At 45.1% G+C, this 15,306-nt stretch overlaps 2 protein-coding genes across 2 annotated transcripts in view; one reads left to right on the plus strand and one right to left on the minus strand.

Annotated features, from left to right (window-relative positions):
• Positions 1-15,306, minus strand: part of LOC133379310 (RNA-binding protein 3-like) — a 158,988-nt gene that overhangs the window by 32,352 nt on the left and 111,330 nt on the right. The window lies entirely within an intron of this gene.
• LOC133382040 (sperm acrosome membrane-associated protein 3-like) overlaps positions 1-15,306 on the plus strand; it is a 49,939-nt gene that overhangs the window by 25,756 nt on the left and 8,877 nt on the right. The window contains exon 4 of the mRNA XM_061621698.1: positions 11,585-11,734. Within this exon, the coding sequence (XP_061477682.1) occupies positions 11,585-11,734 (150 nt within the window). The remainder of the gene's footprint in view (positions 1-11,584; positions 11,735-15,306) is intronic.

Consider the following 15,306-nt stretch of genomic DNA (forward strand, 5'->3'; position numbering starts at 1 on the left):
AGCTGGGAAAGGTTCAGAAAAGGGCAACCAAAATATTCAAGGGGTTGAAACAACTCCCATATGAGGAAAGGTTACAACATTTGGGGCTTTTTAGTTCAGAAAAAAATATGAGTAAGGAGGGGAGACATGATAGGGGTGTATAAGATTATGCATGGTGTGGGAAAAGTGGACAGAGACAATTTTTTTCTCCCTCATAATACTAGAACTCAGGGCCATCCCATGAAGCTGAACGTTGGAAGATTCAGGACAGGCAGAAGGAAGTACTTCTTCACGCAGCAATGCACAGTTAAACTATGGCATTTGCACCCAAAGGATGTAGTTCACCAATTTGGATGGCTTTAAAACATGTTTAGACAAACTCTTAGAGGATAAGACTATAAATTGCTACTAGCCATGATGGCTATGTTCTACCTCCACTATTAGAAACAGTAGGTCTCTGAATACCAGTTGCTGGGAATCACAAGTGGGAAGAATGTTCTTGTGCTCAGGTCCTGCTCTGTGGTTTCCCACAGGCATCTGGTTGGCCACTGTAAGAACAAGACATTGGACTAGATGGGCCATTGGCCTGATCCAGCAGGGCTCCTTATGATGGGCAAGAGCCACTCCCAGAGTAGACAATACTGCGCTAGCTGGATAATAAAATAAAATAATAAATATAAATAAATCAATAGTCAGCTCAGGCCTGGTATAAGGACTCCTCCTATGTTTAACTGAGTAAATTAAATCTGCTTTACAGAACTGTAATGATTACTGAGAAAATGTTATTTAAAGTACTTTCTACACATTGGAAATCTGCCATAGAAATACTATTATATTACTGTATTAATAGGGGCCTGTAACCAAAGGTCAGGCTTTTGATTTCAAATCAGTATGAGAACTTCAGCCTTCCTCTTCTCTGAAGTAGCCCTCCTCCTACCTGCCCTCCCATCCTCTCTTCCACTTTGCCCCTTCTCCTTCTCCCATTCCTCCTCCCTCTGGCTATCTGTCCTGTTTTCTCTGGACCACTCCCTGTTACAACTCTCCTGTGTTAGTCTCCCCCCCCCCTGGAGAAGGGCTGCAGCTTATCTGCCAGGCATGCAGAAGGCCCCAGGTCCAATCCCTGGCTCCCCAGGTCCAATCCCTGGCTCCCCAGGTAGGGCTGGGAGAGACTCCCTCCCTGGAACCCTGGAAACCTGCTGCCAGTCAGTGTAGGTCATACCAAGCTTGATAGACCATTGGTCTGACTCAGGATAAGGCACCTTCCTATGTTCACTCTGTGCCTCCTTTCTCTGTGTGCTGTTTCACTAGGTCAGGGTCCCCAACCCTTGTGGCTGGTGGTGGTGGGGATGTTTGTAAATCAAAGAATATCTCACGTCCATCACAAACAACAGGCAAAACATCCCTACATGCTCCAAAAACAAAACAGGCACCACCCCTCCAAAAACACTCCCCTAAAGCAAGGAATAAATAAGCAGGCAACACTGCCCCCCCAACAGGCAACACACAGACACAACTGCAACAACAAAACCCTAAGCAGGCAAGCAACTCCAAAAGCCTGCAAAACAATCCCACTCCCAAACAGCCCAAAGAGCAGGCAACACACACACACACAAGAACAAAATATCAAAGAAAACACTCCCTAGTTGCTCCCCCATCCCCCAAATTTACCAGGCAGTGATAAGACCTCCCCCTTTTAAAAAAAGAGTTTGGGAGGGAGGCTAGAAGTACAGGCACCAACCTCTGTCTGCTCTCCCTCTTTTCTTTTCCTATGAAGAAGCTTCTGTTTGGAATGCAAAGGAAGAGAGCAAGAGACCTGTGCTGCTTTCTGCAGCCAACCCAGCCAATGCCCCAGGAGGAAAAGAGAGAGAAAAGCTAAAACAAATCATAATAAAAATAAAAGATGGAAGTGGCAGGGGGCCCAGGTGGGTGCCACGTACAATGTCTGGGGAGTGCCTGTGGGCACCGCATTGGGGACCCCAGCACTAGGCTCTTCTACCTGTCCTGCTCACCCCTTTCTAGGTGTTGAAACGTTCAACCAATGGCGGAAAGGGACTTTTAGGATTGGAGCAGGTTGACCAATGAAGACAGTCAGAGATTCTTCTGCCTGCTGCCCCAGCTCTCTGTGACTTTCAGGCAGCTCAGCCAGTCACTGCAAGAGCCTCATCACTACCAAAACCATTATCTTGGTGCTTTTGATGCTCTACTGAAGCCTGCCTTGCTTCTGCCTGTGCCCACACCTTCTTTCTTACTTTCTGACCAGAACCTTGCCTCCTCTTCAGTGATAAAATCAAGGTTATTTGCCACAATCCCTCTGCATCTCTCACCCACCCTATCCCTCCTTTCTAAACCCTTCCTCGGCTTCTATCCTTTCTTCTTTCCACCCCATATCCCTTGATGAGATGGCCATTCAGCCACCTTAACCAATCCCTCCCACATCCCCCCTTGGCTCTCCTCATTGCCAACTCCTTCACTATAATTACCACCCTCCTTCTCCACATCACCAGTCTTTCGTTCCCCACTGCATTCAAATATGCCATCACCACCTTCCCATTCTAAAAGAAAGCAAAACACCTTTGCTTGGTCCTTCCTCACCCTCTGACTATTGGCCAATCACACTTCTTCCTTTTGCTTACATACTTCTGGAGTGCAATGTTTGTCCCTTGGCTAACTTGACTTTCTTTCTTCCAAAGCATTACGCTCTTGACAGACAACTAGGGCCAGCCCAAGACATTTTGTTGCCTGAGGCAAGGACAAGATGGTGCCCTCCTCTGGCTTCATACACAGAAGCCAGCTGGTCTGGCAGTTGAATCACTTCATCAGCGGCAGTGGGTATCCTTTACCACACCTGAGGAAAGCAAGCTAGCTTAGGGGCCGCAGGGCAGCCCATATCTGGCACCCTTTGCTTTGTCCTCCAACACTATTCTCACACATTGCCTGCTTCCTGAGCATCTGTCTCTTGAGGCAGCTGTTTTCCTCTGCCTAATGGTAGGGCTGGTTTGCATACAACCCTACAATGTAGCTTCTGCCTTTTGCTCTCTGCTGAAACTGTTGTACACAGATAGTTCATAATAATAATAATAATGTTACACTATATGCTATTGCACAAGACATAATATTGCTATTTCCCCCTTACACGCTAGATTTGCTGACTGATGAAATTATTGATGACATAATCTGTCTCAAGAGAGCTACAGCAGACCCAGAAGGCTTGGCAGCCTGGTAAGGGGATGAGTTTGTCTTTCAATGGCCTTGTCTATCTATTCTATCCATCAGTCCTTCCTGTGTAATTTCTCCTTCCTGATATCTGTCCATCTAGCTAGCTATCTACTCGTCATCATCTCACTAGCGGTCAGCATCTAAGCCAATTCCATTTTCCAGTGTTTTTTGGAGGGTGGGAAAGGAAGGAATGGGTGCTTGGGATTCCCAGATTGGACTCTTGAGTTCATAACAATAATAAACTTTTTCCATCTGAATCAGAGTTTGAGTCGGAACAATATTTTAAATAAAAAATTGCAGATCTTTATATATACACACCCACACCCACACTGGATTGTGTCCACCAACGATCAGGGTGTTGAAATCCAGCATTGGGGCTAAACCTCAGTTTTTGGTACTCATGAATACATGGAAAGTGATCTAGGCATACGAAGCTGCCTTATTTCCAGGGCAGACTATTTGTCCGCCTATCCTAGTACTATCCAATCCAGGGGTGGAGAGCCTCCAGCCTCCGACCAATCATGGCACCCTAGGGGTCCAATTTGGTCTGCAGGGTCATTTCACTTAAACCATGCCCACCAGCTGATGTCATTAGTGACGTCAGCTGATGTGCAGGAGGACAGGCTTTAATCCTGCATTGGCTGTGGAATCCTCTTCCCAGCAGGGAACAAGATTGCACAGTCAAGGTAGCAGGATTTAATCCCTGCTCACCACCTGATCAGCAATTAGAGCCCTGTGCAAAAGTGCCCTTTGAAGCAGCTCATGTGTGTGAGCTACTTCAAAGAGGCTTTTAAAAAGGCTTTAAGACAGGAGCTGAAACAGGAGGATGGGGACTGTCTTAAAGTCTTGTCCAAGTCTTCCCTTAAGTCTCCGCAATCAGGGACTTGAAAGGGGAGAGACTTGGAAGAGCTTTTGTATGTTCCCCCCTCTCCCTTTAAGTCCCTGACCATGGAGAATTAAAAGGGGAGACTTGGAAAAGGCTTTTGCAAGTCTCCCCCCTTCTTCCTTTAAGTCCCCAATCACAGAGACTTAAGGGAAGCTCAAGGGATTTTGACAGGTGGGCATTCCCGCCTGCCTGCTAATCATGTCACAACATAATGATGCAATGTGATTGATAGGTGTGTGGCCCTGCTCACCTGTCAAATTTGGCCCACAAGGCAGGTCCTGATAAAGATTCCTCACCCCTTGGTCTAACCTGACTGGCAGTGGTTCTCCAGGTTCTCAGACAGAAAGGGAGGTTTTTCTCATCATCTGCCCCCTGATATTTTTAAACTGGAGATGCCAGGGACTGAACCTGAGACCTTCTGCCTGCAAACATGTGCTCTGTCATTGAGCTGTGGTCCATCCCCTCCAATCCCTTTGCCCAAAGTCAGGAGTATCGTTCCACCACAGATCAACTACTCTAGAATTCAGAAAGAAAGGGCCCTGCAGTAAGGTATCTACAGAGCAAGGATACTTAGGCAAATGAGACAAAATTTGAATACCCCAAAGAGATCACTGAAGTGCAGATTGAGACACACAAAGGAACCCGAGGCATAGTTCTTTCTGAGATCGTAAGCTTGGATCTGTTGTGTACCACTCAAATTCTTGAATGCTCCCCCATACAAAAAAAATCAAAACCCTACATATACAGGCTAAGGAAGAATCCTTCTCTGACACTGAGCTTTCTTAAGTACGGGGGATGTTTTTGTATGGAGGAACATTCAATCATATGAGACCCCACCAGCAGTGTAAATTGTCACGGCCCAGATACAGGTTTGACACCTCAATGACAAGTAGGCCATAGATAGGGCCCAGAAGTAGCAGAGATCCAGAAGTTATTGGCAAGTGAGACAGGTCAGAGACACATGAGAAGAATCGCTACACTGTAGAGAGAGCAGAATCTGAATTCTCCTCCCTGCAGTTTCAGGGAGATATTATAAATAAACATATTCTGTGTTCTTTGTCCATGCCAGTTGTGGGAAACCTGTGGTCCTTCAGTGTTTAACAACACTTCAAGACTACAATTCCCACCAGCCCCAGCTGGCATGTCCAGTGGTCTGGGATGATGAGAGATGTAGTCACAACTATATCTGAAAGGCCACAGGTTCTCCACCCCTTCTCTATTGTCTATGTGAGGTCTATCTAATGGTGTGCCCAGCTAATTGTTTTCAACAATGACATATGCATTCAGGGTACACCCTCGCACAACTAATACTTCCAAACTTTTCTGGGCCTCCTTGACTTAAGAAGAAGAGCCCTGCTGGGTCAGTCTCTGAGGCCATCTGGTCCAATATTCTGTTTCCAACCACAGGCCCAGAGTCCGCATCTAGCATCTGTGGGCAGCTGCTCATCCTAGAAGGGGCCACTGACACTAATGTCTACCCTGGGTCCCGCATGCCAGATGGCTGCGTCTACAAGCCACTACTCAAATTTCCCACAATGCCCCAGTCATGTCAGGCAGATGTGGAGAAATGCACAACCTGATACTGGCACATTACACTTTACATTATATTACACATTAAAAACACAAGAAGCTACCTTATGCTATTGATCCATCTAGCTTCAGTACTGCCAACACAAACCAGCAGTGGCTCTTCAGAGTTTCCGACAAGAGTCTTTACTAAAGATGCTGAGGACTGAATCCTGGGACTTTTTGCATGCAAAGCCTGTGCTCTACCACTGAGATACTGTACATTACCAGGAAGAGACTGGGTGGGGTGGGGGAACATGGAGTGATAGCAACTCTTTCTACTTGTTTCTACTTTTGCACAAGTATGTGCTGTCTGCATTTCTTTCTCCCCCCCCCCTTCCCCTTAGGGATGGCTGGAGAGATCATTGCCGTGACAGAGATTTGAATTATTGGGTCGTTGCCTGCAATCTGTGAGTTAATAGCACCAACAATGGAATTTATCTCCTGCAAGCTGCCTTGTCTACCTACCTGCTGTCTTGAGATGTGATTCCATAGTGCAATCTGATTGAAGCCATAACATTATTTCAATAAACAAACTCCTTTCCCAGCTAAGGTCTTTTAATGTGCTTTCTTAGGCCTCCAGTGGGGATAAGAGAGGTGTCAGAGCAGTTTGGGGTTGTGGGGAGAACTGGTTGTGTTGAGGAGCTGATTATTCAAGAAGAAGGAAAGTGGATATGTTGAGCTGGATGTGTTGTGCTCTGGGGTAGGATGTGTTAACTTGTTCACCCACATGCATGAACATGCTGCCCTGGGCTCCTACTGGGAGAAAGGGTGGGATATAAATCTAATAAATAAATACATAATAAAAAATGAACATTGCTTGATTTTTCCATGCTTTGTTACTATATGCATAAATGTCTGACAGTTGGCTTTGCTATCTGAGGGCCAAACTACGTTCACACTCTGTTGAAAGTGTGCTTAAATGGCCACTTCAATTTTAAAGAAAAAGCAGTCACAAGGCCCAGATCTAGACTGGAGCCCACACTAGTTTCCTGCTGAAAATCACTCCTTCCTGGCTGCAATTTGCCCCTGAAGTGGTGTTTGTTGTAAACAGCACCTTTGGGCTGACTTCTGTATCTTAGGATGAAATGATCTCACAGAGAGTTGTCTGGAAGTTCTAGAATTCCAAGGGAGTTCTAAAGAGGAGACAAGGAAGGGGCAGAACCACACAGCAGCAGCCTCCATGCAAAGGCCACCCTGGACACTCCACTGGTGCTTTTCTTTGCGAAGTACTTTTTTCCCCCTTGACCACCCTGGCAGGATCTCATTCTCTTCTTACAAATTGTAAGTTCCGTGGGGTGATCAGGATGTCTGGAAGGGACTCTGATGAGCTCAGAACCAGCTTTTGCCATCTGGAATCTGCCCTGCAGTACCCTGTACTGGATAGTTTGAGGGGGAAAGTGTCACTTAGGGATGGCAGTCCCATCAATGATATTTGTCTTGGGTTTACAAATGTGTAAGAAAATATAACAGTACTAATAAATGCTCTTAAAATCTACTACTTTAAATCTTGTTGTGAATATTGCTCCCAATTATATCATTTCCTCTCCCAAGTTTAAAGGGGGGGGTATTCTAGCAAGGCACCTTGACTAGGTCCCCTTAAGCTGCACTGACCAGGAATTTCCACAAGTTATCACTAGTCTTTTGGGTGCCTTGTACACAGTGAAATTTATTTATTGTATTTGTATACCGCCCCATAGCCGAAGGTCTCTGGGCGGTTTACAGTAACTAAAAACATTAAAAACAAATATACAAGTTTAAAACACATCTTTTAAAAACAATTTAAAATACACTTTAATTTTTTAAAAACAATTTAAAACAAAAAGGGAGCTGTGGGCCTTTTGCTGGTCTTGGGGCCCCAGCAGATGCTCAGCCTTGCTACCCTCTGGAGCCAGCCATGCTTCTCCTTTACTGGATTATGAAACCATAGTGTGAAAGGTATGGACCCAGAAACTGGGAACTGGACAGGGGACAAGAATTTCAGAGAAACTCTGAATCATAGGCCCCTGGGCATTTCATTCCACAAGTCATATTTGTGTTTTCCTTTAGTTATTATGTATGTAGATATAAAAAGTATCTTTATCCCACATTTCCAAGAAAATAAATGCTCAAGGGTGCTTACAGTCTAAATAAAATGTTTATACCCACAATAAAATATGAGATAAAACAGAATTACCTGCAAGGCTGTAGCCTGTAGCTGGGATGGCCCAGACACCTCCTTTGCCTTTGTAGATTTCATTTAACAAACATAGAAGAATTTTGCTAGCTCTTTTCCCCTGTGGGGGATCTAAGGAGGAAAAATTCAGGCTGTATTCTGCCTAATTGTTCTGTGCCTTACAATACGTGGCTGGCAGTAGGACAGGGTGTGGGTACCCAGCTTGCCATCTAACAGCTGAAAAACAGCAAAAGGAGGTTGTGATATGCCACAGAAAAGTGGTGGGCAGGTGCTGCTTAAAGGTGCCCCTATGCTCTGATTCCCCCCCCCCGATGCTTTTACCCTGGGCAGGATTCCAAAGAAGTGTTTGCCACATGGTGGAAAAAAGCTCCTCCAGCAGGGAGGGAGAGGATTGCAAGGGAACATTGGTAGAGGTAGCTGGGCCAAGGAAGTGATAAATGCCTCTTTACGAGAGGGAGTGGTCCCGGGCTGTCTGAAAGAGGCAGTGGTGAGACCACTCCTGAAAAAGCCTTCCTTGGACCCAGACAATTTTAACAGCTACAGGCCAGTGGCGAATGTTCCATTCCTGGGCAAGGTCTTGGAACGGGTGGTTGCTGGCCAGCTCCAGGCGCTATTGGATGAAACTGATTATCTAGATCCATTTCAATCGGGTTTTAGGCCCGGTTTTGGCACTGAGACAGCCTTGGTCGCCCTGTTTGATGACCTATGTCGGGAAAGAGATAGAGGGAGTGTAACTCTGTTGATTCTCCTTGATCTCTCAGCGGCTTTTGATACCATCGACCATGGTATCCTTCTGGAGAGGCTCGCGGAGTTGGGAGTTGGAGGTACTGCTTGGCAGTGGTTCCGCTCCTACTTGGCGGGTCGTCTCCAGAAGGTAGTGCTTGGGGAACATTGCTCGACACCGCGGGCTCTCCAATATGGGGTCCCGCAGGGGTCAGTTTTGTCCCCCCTGCTTTTTAATATCTACATGAAGCCGTTGGGAGAGGTCATCAGGAGTTTTGGAGTGCGTTGTCATCAGTATGCTGATGACACGCAGCTCTACTTCTCCTTTTCATCTTCTTCAGGTGAGGCTGTCGATTTGCTGAACCGTTGCCTGGCCTCGACAATGGACTGGATGAGAGTTAACAAACTGAAGCTCAATCCAGACAAGACTGAGATGCTGTTGGTGGACGGGTTCTCTGATCGGATGGTGGATATATACCCTGTCCTGGATGGGGTTACACTCCCCCTAAAGGACCGGGTTCGTAGTCTGGGAGTCTTTTTAGACTCTTCCCTCTCACTTGAGGCTCAAGTAGCCTCGGTGGTTAGGAATGCGTTTTACCAACTTCGGTTGGTAGCCCAGCTACGTCCCTATTTGAGTAAAGAGGACCTTACATCAGTGGTACATGCTCTGGTAACCTCACGTTTGGATTACTGTAATGCGCTTTACGTAGGGCTACCTTTGAAGACAGTTCGGAAGCTACAACTAGTGCAAAATGCGGCGGCCAGATTGCTGACAAGGACCAAGCGGTCCGAGCATATAACACCTGTTCTGGCCAGCTTGCACTGGTTGCCAATATGTTTCCGGGCTAGATTCAAAGTGTTGGTATTAACCTATAAAGCCTTATACGGTGCGGGACCACGATACCTTGCGGAACGCCTCTTCCGATATCAACCGGCCCGTGCACTACGTTCTGCTACGAAGGCCCTCCTCCGGGTTCCAACTCACAGGGAGGCCCGGAGGGTGATGACAAGATCTAGGGCCTTCTCAGTGGTGGCCCCCGAACTATGGAACAGTCTCCCTGAGGAAGTACGCCTGGCGCCGACTCTGCTCTCCTTCCGGCGCCAGGTCAAAACCTTCCTATTCTCTGAAGCATTTTAAGTTACACTGATTTAATTTTAAAAATGTTTATTGTGTTGGATTGTTGCTTGTATTTTAGTATTGTTTTGTTATTTATTGTATTTTTATGCTGTTTTATGTTCACCGCCCAGAGAGCTATTGCTAGTCGGGCGGTATATAAGTTTAATAAATAATAATAATAATAATAATAATAATAATAATAATAAAAGTAGTGGGTAGTGGGTTAAGCACCTCCCTTTCTACCTGCCACTTCTCAGTTGCAAAACATGCTCTTCTCCACTGATCTGACACAATTTGGGGTCCTAATCCAAACAATGCAAATGCCTGGAAATGATCAACAAATGACCAAGAAACATAGGGACATTGGCATTTATTTCATTGAAATGTTCTTAAAATTATTTAGCAAATTAATAACTTCATATATGTGTTGCACTGCATTTTTGCTTTTTTTTTTGCTGCTGCTGTTGCAACCGTTTGCCAGACAGGTTCTGACTTTGGGATCAGTCACCTGCCTTTTCTGTGGTAAGTGCCCTAAGTTCCTGGTGTTTGAGGCAATAATGGGTGCCTGGGAAAGCCTCATAGTGTGTTGTCCACTCATGGCTCAACTTAGCTTAACATCTTGCCTTGCACATATATGTATCAGGATGCCAACTGTCAGATCAGCCCTCAGTCTTGCCCTTCACTGCTGCTGGGTGTTTTGCAACTGTGGCACTACCATTAATAAGCTCCAGCCCCAAGCACCACACAATCTCATTCTGGAAATACACATTATGTTGGCAAAACTAGGGTCTCTCCTAACCCACAGAGGAAGTATCTGAAAGGAGAGAAGCAGCAGGTGGGAGTGGTGGTATTTAACTACTTGCCACCATTTCCCCCTGCACTCTTACCCCTCAGACTGTTTTCTCCCAGCTGTGTTTCTTTCTGGCCTTAGAGTCAAACTGTAAGAAAAACAGTAGAGGTAAGGCAGTGTCTAGGGGAGGGATTAAGCAATATTACTCTCCCCTGCAGCTTCTCCCCTGCAAATACAACCCCCATTGAATTCCCATATTCATATTATACAACTAGCATGGGTTTGGGCTTCTCTGTTCCCAGGGTTATATAGCCAGGCCAACTGTGAGTGCAGTTCCTCTATGGAGTGCATTCTTCGTGACCAATTGTTGTGGCTGGGTGGAAGTTGGACCAATCTTACTTGTATATCTCCAGCTAAGAATCATGATATTGCCTAAGTATATCTGCACCCACAATAAAGGTGACAGCTTATTTTCTCTACACCCTGCCTCAGCTTACGCTTGACATAACGTGTAGCTCTGTCTTCACTACTTCAAAAGAAGAGACTGAAAGCTACTCTCATTCCAAGGGTCAGGGAGAGATAGATTAAAAGCCTTAAACTTCAGCTTGACTGTCCACTTTGGGGGAAAATATTTTAAAGCAGGGATGGGGACCTTGTGGCCCTCCAGATTTGGCTGAATTCCAGCTCCCATTAACTCCAGCCTGTGTGACCATTGTACAGGGATGATGGAACGACACCTGGAGGGCCACACGTTTCCCATCTCTATTTAATTTAAAGCTTCACATAGGCATTTATATATATATAAGTTCATCTTTCATCAACCACCCCCCTCTTAAACACATAAAGGAATGTGGTTGGTAACATCACTGGTACTAGTCAAAAAGTGCTCGCTACACTTGGCACTTCCCTGGTTCACACTGAACCATACTGAAAAACTTTTCCAGAGCTTGTCCAGGACAGAAAAATGTATTCTTTTGAGAGGACAGAGAGGTTGTTTTCAACCTCCTCTGATATTCTTAAAACATTATGCCTCTCTTCTCCCTTGGTAGAGCCAGCCTACTTGTTTTTCTGCTTCTCAGCTTCAAGGACCACAACGTTTGCTTTGTCATCTCCCTCCCATCACATGTCAAGTAGCCAGGATGATGGTTTGCTTGCTACAGATTGCTGTCCTCACCTGCTTTGCAGCCACTATCCAAGCCAAGATATTTGGTCGCTGCGAGTTGGCCCACATGCTGAAGATGAATGGACTGGATGGCTATGAGGGTTATAGCCTGCCCAACTGTGAGTGCAGCTCCTGAATGGAGAACATAATTTGAATCCAAATATTGTGGATAGGTAGGATAATAAGCTCTCTGTACTTAGATACTCCTAACTCTCAAGCACTATTTCCTTATCTCTACATCCAGAAGAAGGTGACAATTTATTTGCTCTAATCTAGAATCTGTCCCATAAGGAGGGATGCTCTGTGAGAGCATTCTGTTATCCCAAGACTCCCTGAAGTGAGTGCCTCTGTGCTTCCCTTCCTTGCTCTGACCCAGCACTGCCATAAGGCAACATGAGATGGCCATCCCTGGAAGCAGATTTCTATTACCCAAATGATCCAGATCTTTTGACCAAGGGGACTGCCAATCATTTTGGGCCAGTGGGCACGTTTGGAATTTTGAGAAAGTGCCATGGGCACCATTCACATGCTCTAACCTATGGGTTATAGTCCACCAGGAAGTTACATTCAAAGGGCTGTAGTGAATTTACAAATCAGTCATGTACAGGTATAATCAGAATTGGAGGCTGAAGACATTTCAGGGTGCTTCCAGATGACCTGTTAATTGAGCATTCATCCTGATTTGGTTGCAGGAAGGTTAGATGATGTTGGCTATTTAATGAGCATTCATTCTAATTTGTGAGGAAGATAGATGATGTTGCATCAGAGCTATCCCACACTTTTCAATGCATTTCCTCATCACTTTTCGTATGGCAAAAAAGTTCAGTCTTTCGGGAAAACAAGTTTATTGTGCAAGTCCCCTCCCTCCGGGCAACCTTAATTTGCCAGTATTTATTTATTAAAATCTTTATAAGCTGCACTTTTCATAAAGGTATGTCAAGTCACCATTACAACATACAAAAACATAATAGAATTAAAAATCATTAAAAATATAATTAAAAGCAATAATAAAAGCACCCATAAGCACTGCGTTGGTTGGAAAATAAAATTCACATTAAAAGGCCTGTTTAAGAAGTTCAATTTTCAGGAGACGCCTGAAAGAAATAAGGGATGGTTCCTGCCAAACCTTTGTTGGTAGGGAATTCCACAGGGCAAGGCCTGCAACACTAAAGTCTTGGTCCCTGGTGGAGGCCAACTGAACCTTAGGGGCATGAGGAACCACTAAGAGTTCCTCATCAGAAGATCTAAATGTAAAAAATGTAAATGTACTGCTTTCAAGTCCATTCCTACTTATGGCAACCCTCTGAATATGGTTTTCATGAGGCTGAGAGGCAGTGACTGGCCCAAGGTCACCCAGTGAGCTTCATGGCTATGTGGGGATTTGAACCCTGGTCTCCCAGGTCGTAGTCCAACACCTTAACCACTACACCACACTGCCACTCTATCAGAAGATCTCAGTGATCGAAATGGAACATAGGGAGTCAGGCGGTCCTTAAGGTATTAAGGTACAAATTGTTTTGAGCTTTGTGAATTAACACAAGTACTTTGAAGCTGGCCCGGTAGTAAACTGGCAATCAGAGCAGCTCTTTCAGCGGCAGAATAACATGTTGCCAGTCATTTGCTCCTGTGAGCAATCTGGCTGCTGCATTCTGCACTAGTTGCAGTTTCTGGACCAGATACAAGGGCAGCCCCACATAAAGCGCTAACAGTAATCGAGACTTGAGGTTACCAATGCATGGACCACTGTGATATGAGTCCTACCCCAAAATAGCAATAGTCCCTGGTGGGTTCTCTGGTAGCCACACTGACATGTAGTAGGTAGATAGGAAAATTTCCAGCCACCTAGTGGGTGGCACAAAAGAACTAAGTTAAAAGTGCAACAGCCCAGGCTTCTGAGTCTTATCAGTTCAACTGTAGGCCTGCACAGCTTCATCACTATGTTAGGCTGGGTCTTTTCCACTGGGTCACTTTATATAATCTCAGATTGTTTTGTTTCCAAATTTATTTTATTTATTATTAAATTTATATGCCACGCCTCCTCCCAAAGGGAACCCAGATACCTAGACTGAACCTTCTTCTCCACCTCTTACGTCCCCACTGGTGCTTCACCCACACCCACAGACCCACTGAGCAGGGGGCTGTTGGGAAATGTAGACCCAAGACTCCACAGTCCTGTTACATTACACCAGGGGTGGGGAACTTGTGGTCCAGCTCCCATCAGACTCAGCCACTATGGCCAATGATCAGGGACAATGGGAGTCACAATTCAGCAATATCTGGAGGGCCACAGGTTCCCTATCCCTGCATTACAGGGTCTTGTGCGGAAGAAATTCCTGTTGGATTGTGCCCCAAGTTACTTACTTATTGCCTCAGTCACCAAAATTATCTTGGGGCGTGCCAGTCAGCAGGGTCTGTGGCCTGTCACACCAGTACACACCCCAGCCCTCCTAGCCACAGCTGACCAACTTCCCACCTGGGGGTGAGGAATAGACTAGGATGGTGTGCTGATTGGGCCCTGGCCTGTCATGGCAACCATTATGAGAGAAGCCTAGAGGCATGGCAAAGCCTGGTGTTATCCAAAGTGAATGAATCCTTGTAGGAGTTGTAAAATGTGCAGTAGAGAAAAAAGAAACATCACGTCTCCTTCCCCAAACATATTTGAGAAACTAAACATGGTGCCTCAAGACTTTGGCCTAGAATAGGCCTGCAAGTGAAGGACTGCTGGGTTTAGGCCCACACCAGTCCTCAATCTCCATTTTCTATTTTATGAATTAGGTCTCCCCAGTCTTTTTGTGGGATGGTGGTGGTAAAAAAATGAGGTGCCGATACTCTTAAGTGCCATGGTTGTCAACACAAAATGGCTGCCACTGGCAGCAAAAAAAGAGGTGATGGTACTCTGAACCAGTGAATACCATCACAAAGAAGTGCTGGGTCTCACAATGCTAATGTTTTAATTTTAATAAATAAACATTAAAGTAAATTATAATAACTCATTTTAAAATATTACATATTTATTTTAATTAATAAATAACTGCCAAGAGATGCACTGAATTTGATTGGAGCAGTGGCACCAGGGAAGGATTAAAAACATTCCTCCTATGCCATCCTTCTGATCAAAATTGCCCAAACAAAGCTGAGGCTTTAGTGGTGCGGTGGGGCAATTTAGATCTGGAAAATAGCATGTGGAAAGAATGCTAGAATGGCCCTCTAACTGAATTAAAGTAAAAGCAAAAATGTTGGGAGATTTGGTGAGGCTGTCATGTGTAATGTATATTTGGCTATCAGTGCATGGTTTGTAGAGTAAGTTTGTTTCTAAGCAGAAGACAGGCAATTATAACAGTTTTTCAGCAATAGCACCTTTTTTTATTATTTTTATTTGTTTATTTATACCCCGCCTTAATTGTTTTATCAATAAAACAATACAATTTACAAAAATTAAATAACAAATAACTTTATTACAAAACAGTGATTACAACTTCCAGTGAAAATACAGGGTGGTGCAGGTGCCTGGAGCAGCAGAACCATCTCAGGTTGCCCCCAACAAAGCTGAGAGTTAGTTCTCTCTCTTTCCTTCTATGCTTGCAAGTCCGACACCTTCAGTTGAACTTCTGATCAGCTTCTCTGAGAGCAAAATACGAGTAAGCTTTCCCCAGCACCAGCCAGTCCCACAGAAGCAGGGTGGGTCATGGCC

The sequence above is a fragment of the Rhineura floridana genome, chromosome 3, assembly GCF_030035675.1.
Source record: "Rhineura floridana isolate rRhiFlo1 chromosome 3, rRhiFlo1.hap2, whole genome shotgun sequence".
Classification (NCBI taxonomy): domain Eukaryota; kingdom Metazoa; phylum Chordata; class Lepidosauria; order Squamata; family Rhineuridae; genus Rhineura; species Rhineura floridana.